A 17478-nucleotide genomic window follows, 5' to 3' on the forward strand; every position below is an offset into this window, starting at 1 on the left:
TCTTTTCTCAGGCGTGGCTGGTTCCCGTTCTCATACACACGAGTGCTGCCTGACAGCGACAGTGAGAAACTCAGAGTGAAGTATGTTTTTCTTTACCAGCAGTTTTTCAATTTAATGAGCCCAAAAACTGTTAAGTCCAAGTCTGAAGCCTTTGTTTTTTTCCTATCACAGTCTGCACCATGGGAAAAGTAGCAGCACAGGGAACTTGTTGGAGAGCGATGCATCACTGCCCACACCTGACTATGGCCTGACTGCTCGACTCCTTGCACAGAGCCTAGCACAGACCCGCCCACGCCCCTACAGCATGGCAGGCTTTGGCCCACAGGTGGGTACAGTTTAACATATGTAGTAGTCATGAACAATATGGTTTTTACACTTGTTACACTCACTCAATTAATTTGTAGGCCCCCGCCTGTGTTAGGCTTGCATGTTGCATAATTGGATATGAGTAATCCTGCAGTAGCTGAAAGGACTTTTGCTCAGTTTCTGCTGCCACCTAGTGTTTGTATTTCAGTGCAGCAGACATACAAGCAGATCAAGTAAAGGATGTTCCTTTTATCTTTTCAGCCTGCTATTGAAGATTATGATGGACGCTTTGCCACAAGGTAAGTGCCTTGTCCGCCCTGGTTTCTAAGTAGACTGCTAAGACTGCTACTGCTAGTAAAGAAGCATCAATCTGAATTGTTTAACCTGGATAGTAAAATAGTAGTATTAAAGAGCTTGTGAGCAGTGCATTGGTTTCTTAACTCACAGAAATGATGTAGTGTATAATGGACACACTTAATATGTACTGTTGAATTAGGGCACCACAGTTCCATACAGTGTGTGGAACTAAGTATCCACATTTACATGGTATAAGGATTAGAATTGTAACTACTGATTACATTTATTTTTGTTTGCTCTAGTGTTTTTTTCATACTTTGTAGCAAACAGTGTCAAATGCCACTATTTTCAATTTTCTGTTTTCTTCAGTGACAGTTTTTTTTTCTGACCAACAGCCCAAAAGCAAAATATTCCATTTTCAGTGATATAAAACAGAGACGAGCAGCATATTTTTGCATTGTCAAGTCTAGAACAGGATGATGATTAACTTTTGATTCATAAATGATTTTGACCATTAATCTGCAATTAACCTTATAATTTCGGGACAATATAGTTGAGCTCATGCAGTGCGTTTTGTCTGTAGTATGTAGTGCAATTAGATGTATGTGCAGTGTTTCTTTTGAATATTTTTACTGTCTTCTTACTCCTTTCCTCTTTGCTCTTGCTTACTTTACTTTTTAATAAGTAAAATAATGAATTTAGTCTAGTGGGGTCAGCTCAGTATATTTGAACTGTAATCCTATCAAGTCCCTGCTGACTCAACAGAGTTGTCTGAGGTTAGGGTTAGGATTAATGCTGTGTCTGTTTCTGTCTAATCAGGGAGTACATCCTTGTGTACGTGTATATAAATGTGTGTTTGTGTGAGAAATTGTGTGTGCATGTGTGATGGAGAGACCAATGGCCTCCAGTTGTCGTACAGTCATGTCGATATCTGGTGGATTACACGTCGTGACAGTAGACATCATGCTGAACTCATCTCAGTCATCACTGCTTGTCAGCCTTTGGGCTTTGGGCATTTTCTTGTCTGCTCTGAATGTTTTTTTTTCCTGTATCAATATATTTGAGGCAACCCTGTCCTGCAGGGTGTATTCACCCCAAGACTAATCTAAAACTACATCCCTCCAGCTAAGGAGATGACTTGATGATTTTCTCATCAACTTATAAGTTTTGTCTAATTTTGAGCTACTGGTATAGGCAGTCATTCACTAAAAGGCTTTAATATTGGAAACAATATCAAACCAACAAACATTTTTTTAAAGTGTTGATGAGGGAATTGGAAGTCAAATCTTCCTGATCACGGCAGGTGTGTTTGGAGTACTAGCTGTAGGTGGGGTAAAGTAGATTTCCTGACCCCACCTACACTTCTAAACTCTTCCCTGCCTCCTTGTGCCTGTCTTGTCTTTCTCCATTTCTCTCTGAGTGTGTCCGACCTGGCAAGCTTCCTTCTCTCTTTGTTCCACAGTGACAGTCCTGATGGCAAATTGATTTCGACTGTGTGAGAACAGACATACAGACAGACACAGACAGCTCCGGATAGCACAGGGGCCTCTTCCTCCCCATCTTTCCCTCCTCTTAGCCTCCTTCCTGTCCACTTATCTCCACCTCTCCTCCTCTGCCTCCACACACACCCCTTCTCCAAGTGGAAGAGGCCAGTTTCATCCCTCCTTTCTGTCCTCTCTTCCTCCTCGGGTCCCTCCTTTCCTCCTTCCGTCCATCCTGGGTGCTGCCGCTGATGGTGTCGGTGTGGACAGTAGCGGTTGGTGGGTGGAGGATTGCATTGAGCGAGAGAGCCAGAGCGGGGCCTACCTGCTCGGCATGCAGCGATATGGACTCTGAATACACTATCTCTGATCACAGTCCACCATCACGGACTGATCTCTCAAGAGACTGCCTTTGCTACTGCTTGTCTTTCATGCATGTACATGGTTGTGTCATTTTGTCAAACTAAAGGACATGTTCATGTACTGTACAAGTGCCAAAAGACTTAATTGTCGTTGTACTAAAGCCACTGGCTGAATGGCCTTTTTCAAAGCACATGTGGGCCCAGTATTTAAGTCCCCACCCAACTCGCACACACGCTCAAAAAGGCTTTGTTCAAAGTAAGGCTGTGCAGCAGATTACTATGTTTCTGTTTGGAGAAATCCTGTTAAGCCGCTCTGTGCTTCCTTGTGTCAGTGCTAGACTTGATTTTTCATTCAGAGGGTGTGTGTCATATTTGCCTTACTTTATTTATTTTTTTAATTGAAAACATATTTTATGTGCAATGAAGCTAATTTTATCATTTAGCTTCAAGATTATACAGTATACATTTATATATATATATCTATATCGACCTATAGATGTATATAGATATATATATATATATATAAATTGATTCAGTCAGTCCATTAAATTGCACTGTATTATGATCATTGCAAAAACAAGTTTTAATAATATAAATTTTCAGTAAAATGTTCCACCCTCAGCCCCAAAGAAACTTTCTGCTAGAATTGGCATTACAAATAAAATTGTTCATTCCAGTAACCTCCCCAATTATTTATTTTATTTATTTATGTTTTCTAAAGATACAGTGAGATTGGAGGGGTTTTCGCTCCTTTGTTGAGTATCCTCTATAACAGCTGTGAATTAGTTTTAGGTTAAATGACAACCACGGCTTTTGCGGCTCTCAGTGTTATTTATGATTGTATTCCCTGAGTGGCTATGTAGTTTTTGGTCTTTTCTTTAAAAAAAAGTTATTGTCCTTGTAAAAACAAAATATTTGCAGAAACAATGAGAAACTACTGATTAGTTGAACTGTTTATCTTATGCATGCTATGGAGGGAAACCTGAAAATGTGATACTAAAAATTGACCTTGAATGTATGGTGACTTTTTACAAAGGTATTCTAAATAAAACATATCTCTATATATTAATAAACAGTCTGGTCTGACAAGAAATCTGTTCTGTCAGTAACAATGACAGTTTCAGTTTTGTTGAATATTTTTTTCAGCTCTGAACTGCTTTTTTTCTCCATATACGGCTAAAATAATTTCTTTGCCCCCTTTTTTTTTGAGCCACGATGTGTCCTCAGCATGCAGTTTTTTACTTAACTCCATCCTCCAGTATCATCCATAGATCTGTGTGTGTGCGTGTGTGTGTGTGTGTGTGTGGTGAATGTTGTGTATAGTATGTGAATTGTGAGTATCTGAACTCTGCTTGCTTGCATATCTTTTTTTTTTTTTCTTGGTTGGGTTTAAATATTCTTTTGGTTTGTGACTGGGTTGTGTTTGGAATATAGAAATAACACTGCACATATTTTAGAGCATAATACTGCCTGTGGATTTCACTTAGCACAGGATTTGAAAGTATTGTGTATGGCATCAGCATGAGGTGTGTAGATCTGTTTTCCATCCATCATTTCAAATAGTTATCAACCTATGGTATGTTCATTTTGCATCAGACTAACCAGAAGTGTCATTACTAAATGTGACCCATGCATGAACTGTGAGATGAGCCATTCAAACCCAAAGGTTCTCTTTACCTTCCAGTTTGGGTCCAGAATTGTCCCGGTTCTGAGCGAACAGGACCTCCGTAAGTCACCAGCCTCATCACCTTTCAGCCAGCCAGTCCCTTTTCTCCCCTTTATTACTGCCTGGTTCTCTATGCTGTCATTTGCTGTCTGGCTGCAGTAGGACACTGGGAATCACAGGTCTTTTCTGTCCTTTGGCCTCCATGGATGTGGCAGTATTTGGTTCTGTCAATCCAGTAGGTCTTGGGTTGCAAAAGAATGATTGTCTTTTGTTTTGTTTTATAGAGACTAACCCTGCATGCAAGCTGTCATCTTCTTCTATTTTTTCATTTACTAGAGTCCTCTCACCACATGCTTGCTAAAACTCATAATAGATACAGCAACTATTTGCTCAGATTATTGCAAGAAGGCAGACCTTTGGGAAGGCACATTGTTTTTTCTTTTTTAGATGTAGTTACATAGTTGACCATATATCTCTAAGTTTAGTACTGTGTTCAACCTAACTGTCACTGTTCCCTGCCCCCCTCTCCTCTCCCCACAGTGACCGCTCTCTGGAGGTCTACCTCCGTCCTAACTTCATTGATGATCGATCTACACCCATCTTCTACTAGTGGCCTGCTGTCCCCTTTTTGTCCACTCATGGGCCCTTATTTTCATAAGGGGAGAAAGAAAATGGCCAACAGTGGCATGCTTGAGCTGTGTGTGTGTTTTTTTTTTTTTCTTTTTTCTTCTTTTCTTTTCTTTTTTTCTTTTTTTTTTAACAAGAGGGTCCAAATGTGTGATGGGGGGGGAGAAATCACTACTAGATATTTAATTCCTTGTGATGTTTTGCAAACACTGGATGTATCAGCCTGAACATTCAGGTACAAGTGTGGCAGTAGATGTTAGTTATTAGATCACCAGTTGTGGATAAGGTATGATTAATACATAGGACGTATTATTATTTATCTACACTTCTGCTGTGGGATTTCTCTTTCTCTTTAACACTATATATTGTACATTTAATTTGAGGGTCATTTACACTAATAAGCAGTGAAGACGCACACTGCACTGGTTGTTTTAGGTGAGACTTGAGGGTGAAACTAGGATAGTAATAGTTTTCACTACAACACTGTTATAGGCTATGCGCTGGATTCAACCAGAGGAAGCTAGACCTGTGCAGTTGGCAAGTAAACTTTAATTTTGCTTTTGTTAAGTGATTTATAGTTTATATTTACTAGTTGTGATGTGATACAGTATACCCATATTTGTGATATGGGAACTGTGCCTTTACTTTTTTTTTCCTTTAAACATAGGCTTCATGCATTATTGACCCTATTCATTTTTTAAAAATTTTCCTTAAAATACTTTTTTTTTTTCCCACTTAGCAAGCTCCATCACAGTGCAATTCCAATTCCTCTGTAAAATTAAAATCATATTTAGACTTGCTTTTCTTTTGGAATTTCAGTGATATCTAAGCTGCCAGGTAGAGGTGATGGGGAAAAAATGTGTACATGTTTTTTTTTTTTTTTTAAAGCTTTGAGGGAGTGGTAGCTTATCAGATAAGGTACAGTATTATATCATTGGATCATTTATTTGCTGTCACTGTTGTACACTCATCTGGGAGAGGTTAGAGCAGAGGCTCTCTGCAGTGTGCTGAGTGGGGATAGAGGTGAAAGTGTGTATGATGGAGAAGCCAGAATGTGTATGGATGTGTCAATGAGCTAGAAATGCCTCTTAGACTGCAATAAATAGTTACATCATGAAAAAACAGTTTTCCATAGATGAGTTCTTTATGCAAAGTGATATGATCACACTTTTATTTACTTATTACATTTGGGCAACAAGTTTCAAATGCATTTTTTACTTTTATATAGCTTTTATTTTGTCCATTTCTCATGTCCATCTTTGTTTATATTATATCTGTTCTGTTCTGTACAGAAAGTACATATAAATTATCTTGTCCGAAATAAATCTGAGTGGGCACAAATGTCACTTTTATTTGTTGTGTTCTCATGTTTTTTTTTTTTCGTGTGCCACCCTATCCCTAGAAACTGAGCTTCTTTGACACTGATGCAGATAAATATATCACTGACACAAAAAGGGAAAAAGTATTTGGATTTATTTATTTAGGATAGTACAATATGAGTGAGGGAGAGATGGAAACAATGATTTTACTACCGGTGCATAGATTAACCCACCTCACCTTCTCCAAAAGATGTCTGTCACTTAATAGCCAATGGGCTTTGTTACATCTCTTTGGCAAATTTGAGAGACTGGATTGCATTTTTTTCAAATGCTTGTATAAAAATATGAAAGTTTTCTTTTCTTGCAGAACTTAAAAGGCAAGGTGAGAGAAACAGAATTGGCACTTTGAAATGCAGAAGGACAGGAGGTTTGAAAGTTTTTTGGTCTCTTCATTGAAATTCCATATTGCAGTTACAAGTCCTCAATTCACTTTAAATGATTTTCATTAAAATGTTAAAAGGAACTTATTGCATTTTATATTGCCTTTTTTTTTTTGTATATCTATTCAAATGTGCCAGTGAAACAGTGTACCCAGTCCAATGCATTTACATTCACTTGTCAGTGTGCTCTTGTGTTGTGGGTCAAAATTGAAATGATTCTCCCTTTGATTGACTATAAGTAGAACTCTAAGTTAAACCAACAAAGGCAATTGGTACCAGCCAGGCAGAGTCAGTCTTTGCCCCTATCAGTTACAGAGGCAAAATAGGTTATTTCAGATCAGTTTTGCCCCACTGGAACCGACAGATGCAGGTGGGCAACTGTCGTGATTATAGAACTGACTATATTTCCCATTCAGTTTCACACCAAAACAGCATGGTGACAAGTAAAAGCAATGGGCTGGAGGGACTGGAACATTTAAATGAAGACACCAAACAACCATAGCAATATGAAATGCAATTGATTTTACTTTCATTTAAAATTGGATTGAATTCCCACTTTGCATAGTGTCTTGCCAATTACAAAATATATGACGAGACTGCATGTTGAATTCCCAAAAGGACAAAAACAACATGACAATATGAAATGCAATTGATTTAGCTTTTATTTGGAATTTTAATCAAAACAATTCAGATTGAATTGAGGATCGGATTGCCACTTTGCATACTCAATTGTGAATTACAAATTGCATGACTAAATTGCACATTGAACTGCCAATTCCAAACTGAATTTCCATTACAATAGAGAGGTCAAAAAAACTTCCACAAAGAGGAGAGGGGGAGGGAGCTGTCAATACAGCAGTAGTAATTCAAGTCAGGCTACCTGCTACGTATAACATTCATACAATATGTGTGAGATATGTCCTAGTTTGAAAGTCTTTTGTACACCTCAGACCTGGGCATTCAGCACATGTAATAGCATAGACTATCAACAATACATAGATAGAGAAAAGATGCATAAACATAACAGACATTCAACAATTATGACTGGCATGTTGATGTGATGTCGCTGAATTGTGAGGAAACACCTTTCCATCCCTTTGGTGTCATTCTGTTCCTGATGAAATGTAATTTAAACAAAGTTCATATGCCGCAAAATAAAGTGAACCTGTATCTGGCACTGTGGACACAAATGGGGAAGATGACATGTTGCGATAGTTCATTCTATGATGGGGGAACAGAGAGCGATGTCATCCAAATAAAGACCCAGTTTGGCTATGCAAAGAATTTCAGGGAGATACTATAGGTCATTAATCAGCATGAGTGGGGGTGGTGGTAACTAGAGAGTTTCAATACCTTGCTTTCATTATTTTGTTTCTATTAACTTCGCAAAGTGAATCCACTGAGACTTGTTACTATGTGATGAGGATAGGACTTGGTTCAAGAGACCGATTCAGCACCTCTGTCTTCGAAAACAATCACCACCGCCCACAGCTGTTATAGAGAGGGTTTTGCGCTGCTTATGCAACAATGGTCAAGCATTATTTCTGGCCTCAACTATAAGTTGTAACAGTCTTTAAAAATACTAGATCAATGTTAAGCAGATGAACCAAAGCAGCCAATGAGATATGAGCAGCTACAAAACCAGTAATTGCTGCATTTCTTTCTATTTTTTAATTCACAAATTTAAAGAACTATAGGGTGACCAACAGCAACTGATACTGTGTTGAGCATTAAGGTTTTGTCATATACTATAGGGTATAACTAACAGACTGTTTTCTCTTTCTGCAGTATTATCAGATTTTTTTTTTTATCAATTCTCCTCATCATACCTTTATCTATTTCTCATTTGTTACAGCATTAAAATAAAGAAGTGTGCAAATCAGTGTGTGTTTCACTACAGTATGAGGCACTGTCTCATAAAGGGTCATCAGGGTCAGATGCCCCAAACGTCGATAAAAATAAAACTCTTCAAAACATCTGGATATAATGATGCAGCTTTCTGTGTTGAGAAGGACCAGGACACATCCTTCTCCAGTCAGGGCCGTGGGGCCGCTCAATCTGCTGGACTATCTTCACCATTCCCTGTTTGAAACAATTAGAAATAGCTGCTGTAAGTTTTATAATAGAAAACACACTCCACCCAACGCCTACTGTACATGGTTAACCGACTGGTATTTTATAATAAAAAGTAGAGCGTTTTTTTGTAAATTGAGTTTTAACACTTGGTAATTTACAAATTTAAGAGGTTATAGGTCAGGTAAAGAGAGATGCACGCTACTCCAGTATCTCACAGCAAATGCAATTTTACAGACCATAAAAGACAGTTAATACAGACCTGTTGCTGAGCTCACATGGGGGTCAGAGACGTGTGTGATAGAGAATCGTGAAACCATAAAACGGTTAAGTGCTACAGCTGCAGGTTTAGGAGCCTCAGGACTGTTGAAGGTGGCTGTGGGTGAGGACGGGTGCTCAGGGATGGTCTCAGGTGAAGATGGGTGGGGCTCAAATGGAAGGCTGTCTTCCCATTCATAACCTGAAAGTACACAGACAGTTACAAACTGTTCTGAGTTGTGCTGTACAATCCAGCATAAATAACTATGTTTACTCATTGTCCTTGACAACCTCACCCTCTGATGAGATATTTGCATCTGTTTCTTCAGAAACAGAGATCATTTCACAGGATTGAGCTTCAAGTTCAGGGTCAGGTTGCGGCTGGTGATCAGAGGTTATTTCCTCTGAAGATTCCTGCCCACTGGACTCCACTGTTCCTGTGGAGAAGGTGTAGTCAGCCAGCTCTCCTGTGGGACTTTCCTGGTAGTCATAAACAAAATTATTCCTCACACATGCTGAAACACTATAGTAATGTAATCTTTAATAGACCAATGACGTTGCACAATATGGACCTATTGATGGGTCATACCTGATCAAAAAGGAACACTGTAACATCATCAAAAAAGGACACAGCTTTTTTCTTCCTCTCCAATTCATCACAGAAGGATTGGGTAAATAGGGTGGGCATCTTCAGGAGGCTGCGCAGGTGTCTAGCCCTACTGCAGTCGCTTACCACCACTGGCACTGTGGTAAAATCCTCTTCACTCTCCTCACTGTCTTCATCTTGAATGTTATAGGTCCTCAATTCTTCATCAGACTCACTGTCATCAGAGTCATCTTCATCCTCTGCCTCCTCCAGTGGAGCTCTTACGTCTTCTCCACACAGTTCCAGCAACGATGAAGAAGTGGACAAATCAATGGGCCCATTGGATTCGTCACATAAACTGTCCTGTGAGTCACATTCCTCTGCATCGATGTCCTCAAAATCATCTTCATTTATTCTCACACCCTCTCTTTTGTCCTCTGTTTCCTCCTTTACATGATTGAATTCAGGCAGCTCTTCCTCTTCGGTGGCTCCATCGTTTTTTTCATTCTCTTCAGGGCCCTCATCTCTGTATTCATTTATGGTGGATTCAGAATTCAAAGACTGGATAGGGGAGCAATCTTCTGCTCTTCTACCTTCCTCATTAGCTAAAGTCTCTGGGACTGTGGAAGAGGCTTCAGAACCAACTGAGGTGCTGAGCTCTGATGAAGGATCCTCTCCTGAGTGTTCTGTTTCCAGTCCAAAATCATCATCTGCAGGGGCAGACTCTTTGGTCAGGCAGCCGCCCATCTGCGGAGGCAATGGGGACAACATGGAGAACCCAGGGGTGGGAAGTGGATGGGGTGAACTAGGATCAGCCTCTAAAAGATTCACAATGACCCAGCTTTTGATGTGTCTCAAATTTGTTAAATGTCCTTCACTATTGAATTGTCTTTTAATAGGATCATCATCTCTCATATAGCTCAATTTCTCAGCATGGTCACATTTTTTTGGACCTCTCAAAAATGTACTGCCTTCCTCCTGAGGACTCTTCTCATTTTCAGCGTCATAGTCAGAGAAATAGGCCGAGTCCCTGTAGGGGTTCTTATCAGTAAGGCTCTTTAACTGTAGGTCTGAGGTGCTGGCGGAAGTGCACAGTCCTTGGCCTAAACCCACCTGCAGAACAAGTTCAGGTTCTCCACCCAGTCTGGGGCTCCTTTCAGCACCCCGAGAATCCCCAAGCTCTTTAAAGATAAACTCAGGAGATTCGTTGTTCTCTGTGTCATAGCCACTGTCTAATGATTTAGGTAGGATAGGAGTATTAAAGGGATCAGGGCTGAAGGCCTGATCACAGGGGCTTGCCATTGATGAAGACAGGTTAAGGGTGTCTACAGATTCTGGAGTTCCCTCTGGATTCTTCAATGGGCTTAACTCTTCCTCCTCCACCTCAGCAAAGTCTAGGTTGAAGTCGGCAAAGATACCTGACGTAATATCCGTAATATCATCATCGTCATCCCCACTGTAGTCATGAAGCTCAACTAGGCTAATACTGGATTCTCTAACCCCCACTCCACTATCTGATGCTCTGCTACTTTCTGATGTCTCTGGGTAGTTAATTCTCTTGTCTCGCAGACCAACAGACATTCCCATAGAAACCTTTTCCCAAATTTTACCCTTCTGCTTGGTTGACAAGACTCCTGTTTGACCAGTCTGGGGATCCTTAAAAGAGGATGGGGATTTTATATAGCTTGCCTCAGGTATCCTCTTGGGCTCAGAGCACAGTCTCTCTCCATTAAGCAACAATTGCTTTTCATATTTTGCCTCCATACCTCCAACCTCTGTGCATCTACCATTAATACTTGTGCTGGTAACAGAATCAATATTTCTTTGATGTTCTGTTGTCACATTCCTTTCCATTTGAGTGACAGCTTCCTCTCTTTCTTTGTGACATAAGTGAATGTATGAGCCTAATTCAGTGGGTTTGCTAGCAGCATTACAACCAGTGTCTCCTCCTCCTGCATCTGAAGTGCCGGAAGACCTGGAGCTGTGAAAAGTTCTGGTGGTGGCCTTTGTTAGCGACCATAATTCTGTTGTGTTTTTGTGACCAGTATACTGAAGGTCCAGGTAGTTGTCATGCCCACTGCCTGTCTGCCTGCTGTCAAAGCTATTATTGTTTGCTGAATGGTTTGAGGTCCAGTTAGTGGCATCTCTCTCAAAGAAAAGGTCATCCTCAATGCCTTCACCTCTCTGCTGGCCCACCAGCAGGCCATCATCTGTTTCTATGTCAATGCTAATGTGGTTAACAATGGATAGTGTCTTTCTGAGGGGAGCCATCAGATTATGGTAGCTTTCATTAACCATGCCACGACCTGTGTTTGCTTCAAGGTAGGGATCACAGAACCCTAAGCTGGGGCTACTGACAACTTGTGACAAACTGCGGGTGTTTTCTAACCGACCCACTGAATGGACAAGGCTTGATCGGGACTCTGGTGATGAATCCAATTCAGACAGGCAGGACTGGTGGCATGTCTTGTGTGACTGTTCACAGTATATTGTGCCATCATGATTGGAGGAGAAACAGTTGTGGGAGTTTCCTAACTTTAAGGAGCTGGTGCTGGATGTCCGTCTCAGCAGTGGGTCCGTGGATAGTTGAACAGTGGGACTTGAATCGGAGTCATAGGCAGTAGATTTGATCTTGTCAGCAGTAGACCAGTAAGCACTGGGCTGTGCCATGGATGAACCTGTACGACTCTCAGAGGACAACCTGCTATTGCTGGCCTCCAGTCCTGGGCTGTAGTCCACAACACTTTCATCCAGGTTAATGTTACACTCTACTGGTTCCTCAATACGAATGTAGTACTCGCTGCTGACTGAGGGACTATGGGCACTCAACACAGGGACCACACTGGGGTGTTCAGGTTCATAGTAGGAAGGGGATATGCCTGAGGTTAGGCTCTCAGTTTTGCAACCTCCTTTCTTTGAATAGTAAATATCCTGATAATGTGGGTTCCCCTGCCCCAATGGCCCACTGGTAGAGGAGGAGCAATAGGGCTGCTCAGCTCGAGCCTGCTCCCATTTGTATTCAAAGTTGAGACCACGGCTGGTCTCTGTGACAGTCAATAGGTCGTCCACTGTATCAGAGTGGAAGCTGTCAGAGAAATGCTCCAGGAGGGGGAAGGAGGAGGAGGCAGAGGAGGCCAGCTCCAATGCCTGAGTTTGGTCTGCATCAAGGGTATCAGCTGAGGCAGGTGTAGGGGTCAGGTCTAGGGTTGTGGATGTAGCTGTGTGGGAACTACTACCAAGCAGATTGGGTCTCAGGGCATTCCAGCGATGTTCAAAGTCTTCCTCAGCCTCACTGGAGCCTTTGGCACACAAGTATGTGACCAAAAGGTGTACTTCCTCACTGCTGGGTCTGAGTTCTGGTTGCAACCAGCAGAACTGCATGACCTCATACCTGAAAGGTGAGACAGGAATAAAAATAAAAAATAAACTCAGGAAAACATATTAGAAGTAAAAAAAAAAAAAGTTACACAGTAATCTGTTACTGAAATTAAGTTTGCATAAAAATACACAGAGCACTTATCTTAAGAATATGTTTTTTTTTTGTTTATTCAAAGAGAGAAATAGGGATAAGTTAAGTTATACTGATGTTAGTTGAACAATAAGGCAAGATAAACGATATCTCCTGAAGCACTTTCAGCACTTTCTAGCACCACCTAACACTTGTTTATGACACTAGCCAATATCATAAACAATAGGTAGTGCAGTTGCTGACACAGTTAAAAAATGTTGACATTTTTTCTTGCGTTTGACATTTCAGTTTTGCTATCAAGCACATTTAATTTAGTGAGATAAATAATAAATAAAAACAATATCTGGAGATGAATGAGGTGATTCAACTCTGGTCGATACCAAGGAGACCGTAAAGAATAGGGAGCGTATCGATCATTTGTGCTAGCTTGCAAAGTGAAATATTGCTCTAGTGGACTGGTGTATAAGCATGAGCAGAAATTGATTTTAAAAACAGTACAGACTGGCTAGTTAGAAATGAATTGCTCAGGAAGACATAGTAATGTCTAAAATGTATGTTATGTGTCATCCAGGTATACAACAGCCTGTGCATGTGTATGTGAAGTACGTTTCTCTGAGTGTGTAGCCAAGCAACTATGTCTCACCAGCGCTCAGCCAGGGGGAATTGGAGCTGGGGTTTGGGCAGTTTGAGTTGCTGTTCCTTCACAGCATATGTCAGCACCTGCCTGTCAGAGTAGTGTCTGTACGGCTGGTTGCCCAGCTCAAACAGCTCCCACATAGTCACCCCCAATGACCTGGAACAGGCAAAGAATCATTGTGTGTTCACCACTCATATCAGATATAGTCATGGTTCAAACTACTGCAGCTGCTCAATTAATAAACCTCTTTATATCATGTCACGATTATCTTTGTGCTGTACATAGATTTCTGAGTTTCACGATTAAAGCACACCAGGTCACAAGAAAATATATTACTGGAAAGAAAAAACTGAAGAAATGGGTAAATAAAAATTTAAAGTGAAAAACTCTAAATAAGAGCAATCTAGGTACAACTGTAGCAACACAATTTGCCTTAAATCAATGTTAAAGCCACTGGTGTGTGTATTTCATTGATGAAAGTGATGTTGGTATGTTAGAGTCATCTACAAAATATTAGCAATGCAGTACAATAATTCCTGCTTGTCACTGTGAATAGCTCACCATATGTTGCTGCTTTTGGTTTGGTCAACAATCAGCAGGTTTCCATGGACCTCATCTATGAGCTCAGGTGCAATCCAACGTAGAGGCACCCAAATCTGGTCTTGTGTTACATAGTAGTCATCCTATAAAACAAAAACACATATTTGAGTACTCGTGAGGTGATAAGGTACTGTAAAAAAGCAGTCTATAAAAAAAGTGGTGATTATCAAAAGACAGCCTGACCTTGTATCTGCTGTGAGACAGGCCATAGTCTCCAATCTTAACTGACATTTCTGAAGTTAGCAAGCAGTTTCGCAGCGCCAGGTCACTGTTGGAGGAAAGCCTGGGATGAACTTTGTAAATCAATGCAATTATTGTGCATAAACACTGTTTTAGTAGGTGTTGTAAGTAATGCATTTTTCTATGTCACATTCTCTCAGGCCAGATGTTATATACCAAAATTACTGAGTTACTACTGCATATAAATGTGGCTTTCGGTAATTTTCTGATTACTAAAACACACAGTATTGTAGTTTTTCCAGTTACATTATATCACGACATTATGATTAACCTAGTGTTGCAACAGCATTAATTAATGTAGCTTGAAAGATCTACAGTATCATGAACTGCTTTGTCTCACTTGACCATGTAAAGACACAGACTAAACTAAGTCACTTTGTTTAATCTCACCTCCTACACAAACAGGGAGCTTTTTAGCCTGGTTGCTATGGCACCCACCGCAAGGCTGAGAGAGAGAAAGAGAGAGAGGGGCTCGCCCCCGGCAACAAAATCACTGATGCTGGAGTTTATCACAACTACTCAGGCAGCACCAGGATGTTGTTGCAGGGAGAGACCAGCAGGGGGCACACAGACGTTTCAGATGGATTCTTCCTTTCAGGCGTTAATACGGCTGATGAAGGTAAATAGAGTTGGACTGCCTTGCATACTGTACCTGTGTATAAAGTTATATTTGTGAAGGTGCAGAAGCCCTGAGGCAATGTCACATGCCATTCGCTGGAGGATCAAAGGCTCAGGAGTGTCAGAATCTGCTACCCGGCAGCTACGGAGGTAACTCTTCAGATCACCCTGAGAGGAGAAAGGAAATTGACATGCACACTTATAAATTCTGCACCAACAGGGAAACAATGATGCATAAGTGAAGGACTGAATTAACTAAATTGTATCATTAAATTCTATCCCACCAGAGGGCAAAACTCCATGACCAGCAGATAAGGAGTAACCTCAGAGCACTGTGCCAGACACTGCAGGAGAGCAGGGTGCTGCAGGGTTCTGGCAGAAGAAACAGGATTTAATTAGGTATGAATGAACAAAGACATACATAGAATATATGATATACTCATTCATTTACAGTACATTGTTTTATTGCTATGTCTGTTCAAAGGCTGAGGTGCTCTGCTGTGTGAACTCTGATGTTTCAGAAAACTGACCGGTACGGCTGGACCTCCTCCAGGAACTGCATCTGGTCCTGAACACTGGCACTGGCCTTCAGCTCCTTCACCACTACCTGGGTGGTGCTGAGGCCTGCATTGACCTCGCCCAGCAGAACCTAAGAAACATGTACAGGAGGTAATACAACCAAACTTTTTAACTAAGCATTAGAAGTATTCTCTGGATTTTATCACAAACACTGTCGATGTGTAATTATTCAGTGAGAAAACGAAGGAAAGCAAAACAACAGAATGGGACACGAGTGAATCTAGGTAGTGTTATAGTAGCATGTATTGTAGAAAAAAAAAATTACAGACAGAATTTCAAGCCTTATCCCAAGAAATCAACACCCTGCAAAAGATTAGTCTCGCTAGAATGAGATCATCATCACATTACGCTCGCATTCCACACAGAGTAGAAAGTATGTTAGGGTACAGTCACTATAAGAATATATTCAGCTCAGGAAATGACAGGTAGTGATGATGACTATCACAGTGGTGTCTCAGGCACAAATAGTGTGTAATTGTGCCTAGAATTTAAAAACGATAAATCAAATAACAAATTTTACCTTGCCAAACCAGCCATGTCCTATCTCCTTTAGATAAAGTAGACTATGACGACCAAGGTCTGATGATTTCAGCAGCTGGACTGGAAGGGGACAGTAAGAAGGACATAAGATTACTTTTAGGCAGGAAAAATTGGATTGTTATAGTTGGGGGAAAAGTGATTAAGTGAAAAGGATTATTTCTGAAAAAAATAAGATTTTAAAATTAAAAAGATTCAGAATAGAAGTTGAGTCCTACAACTGCAAAGTCAGATGAGAATAAAAGCATCCCCTCTCAGCCAATGAATAAAGTCGCATCAACTGAAGGAAATATTGCTTGAAGGCAAATGAACTCAAATATGTTATTTTACAGCTTAAGTTCGCAGTGATGAAATTAAAAAATGTTTTTACAGTCACCACACACCAATCTACTACAGAGACACAGCACAATTCTGCTCAAAATCAAATACCTCCATGGAGCCTCATAGTTCAGGAAAGGAGATGTTGATCATAAGTGAAATGATGATGATGAGCAGTGGAGCAGCCAGCCACTTTTAGCACCGTGACAGGGACTGAGTCCGAGTCTGAGGCAGGGTCGAAGCACTGGTTTAGAGTGTGAGAACCGAGAACCCATGGCCGCAGGCCCAACCCCAGGCAACTTAGCCTCATTGTGCGTATGTGAGAAAGAGCCCACGGTCGCAGTGTGTGTGAGAGAGCCTCGGCAGGATTTAACCCTCCGAGCCCTCGCACAGCTGAACAAGCTTGCCACGCTGCCTCTCCCCGTCTGCACCGAGCTCATCCTCCAACTGGGACACACACAAACACGCATACCGTCCTCGTCTAGAGCTCCCCAGCTGTCAGGAATCCTTGGTTCCTATGCTGACTGCGTTTAAATATACAGAATAAACAGAGCAAAAAAGAAAGTAAGCACAGCCCTAAGTTAGTGGAGTGATCTCCCAGCGGTTCAACACAGCAGTTGTGAGGAGGATTTCAGCCCTGGGCTCTAACACTTTCCAGTCATGTATCACGCCTAAAGTGACCGTCACGCATGTTGGTAGTGTGCCGATTGATGCGCCAGCTCTGCTCGCAGCTTCAAGACACCCAGTAGTGACATAAGGCCCACATAATAACCCCCTGTCACCATGGACAGCAGCATTCCTCAGCCAAACAGGACACAAACACTGCTCTGTCAGATGCAGAAAAGACCTCTGTCATACACACTCATCACCCCTATCTCAAGCCTCCCCTCCCCACTCTTAGGTCCTGGTGCATGCCACCACCCTGTCTCTCCTCATTCTGTCACAGACCCTTCACTGTATTCTGCCCATAATGCCAGTCCTCTGCTGGTGCGTTCCACGGACGTTTTAGCTCGGCCTTATGCTCACCCACTGCCCAGCCACCCTAAATCAGGGCCATTGTTTGGC

General features: G+C 41.3%; 2 protein-coding genes across 6 annotated transcripts in view; one reads left to right on the plus strand and one right to left on the minus strand.

Annotated features, from left to right (window-relative positions):
• LOC113140676 (brain-specific angiogenesis inhibitor 1-associated protein 2-like) overlaps nucleotides 1-4771 on the plus strand; it is a 44185-nt gene extending 39414 nt beyond the window's left edge. Inside the window, exons 11-15 of one of the 4 annotated variants that reach the window (XM_026324582.1) lie at nucleotides 12-80; nucleotides 172-325; nucleotides 568-605; nucleotides 4131-4173; nucleotides 4653-4771. In XM_026324582.1, coding sequence (XP_026180367.1) covers nucleotides 12-80; nucleotides 172-325; nucleotides 568-605; nucleotides 4131-4158 — 289 coding nt within the window. In that variant the 3' untranslated portion in view covers nucleotides 4159-4173; nucleotides 4653-4771. Of the gene's footprint in view, nucleotides 1-11; nucleotides 81-171; nucleotides 326-567; nucleotides 606-2354; nucleotides 3639-4130; nucleotides 4174-4652 lie in introns of those variants that run through there. The other 3 variants (XM_026324581.1, XM_026324579.1, XM_026324580.1) reach the window with 3 other exon arrangements.
• A 1377-nt stretch (nucleotides 4772-6148) lies between these two features.
• Nucleotides 6149-17124, minus strand: aatka (apoptosis-associated tyrosine kinase a). Of its 2 annotated transcripts, XM_026324577.2 has the most exons (12): nucleotides 16525-17124; nucleotides 16079-16158; nucleotides 15510-15628; nucleotides 15264-15351; nucleotides 15014-15147; nucleotides 14305-14389; nucleotides 14083-14204; nucleotides 13528-13677; nucleotides 9419-12806; nucleotides 9126-9309; nucleotides 8834-9031; nucleotides 6149-8580 (listed from the first exon to the last, which is right to left on the minus strand). In XM_026324577.2, the coding sequence occupies exons 1-12, from the start codon at nucleotides 16538-16540 to the stop codon at nucleotides 8552-8554; spliced, it is 4593 nt and encodes a 1530-aa protein (XP_026180362.1). In that variant the 5' UTR covers nucleotides 16541-17124; the 3' UTR covers nucleotides 6149-8551. The 2 variants fall into 2 exon arrangements, with proteins under 2 accessions (XP_026180362.1, XP_026180363.1); XM_026324578.2 differs by lacking the exons at nucleotides 15014-15147; nucleotides 15264-15351; nucleotides 15510-15628; nucleotides 16079-16158; nucleotides 16525-17124 and adding an exon at nucleotides 14752-14839 and having other exon boundaries at nucleotides 6151-8580.
• Between the last annotated feature and the right edge of the window lie 354 nt (nucleotides 17125-17478).

This window comes from Mastacembelus armatus, chromosome 8, assembly GCF_900324485.2.
Source record: "Mastacembelus armatus chromosome 8, fMasArm1.2, whole genome shotgun sequence".
NCBI classification, from domain to species: Eukaryota; Metazoa; Chordata; class Actinopteri; order Synbranchiformes; family Mastacembelidae; genus Mastacembelus; species Mastacembelus armatus.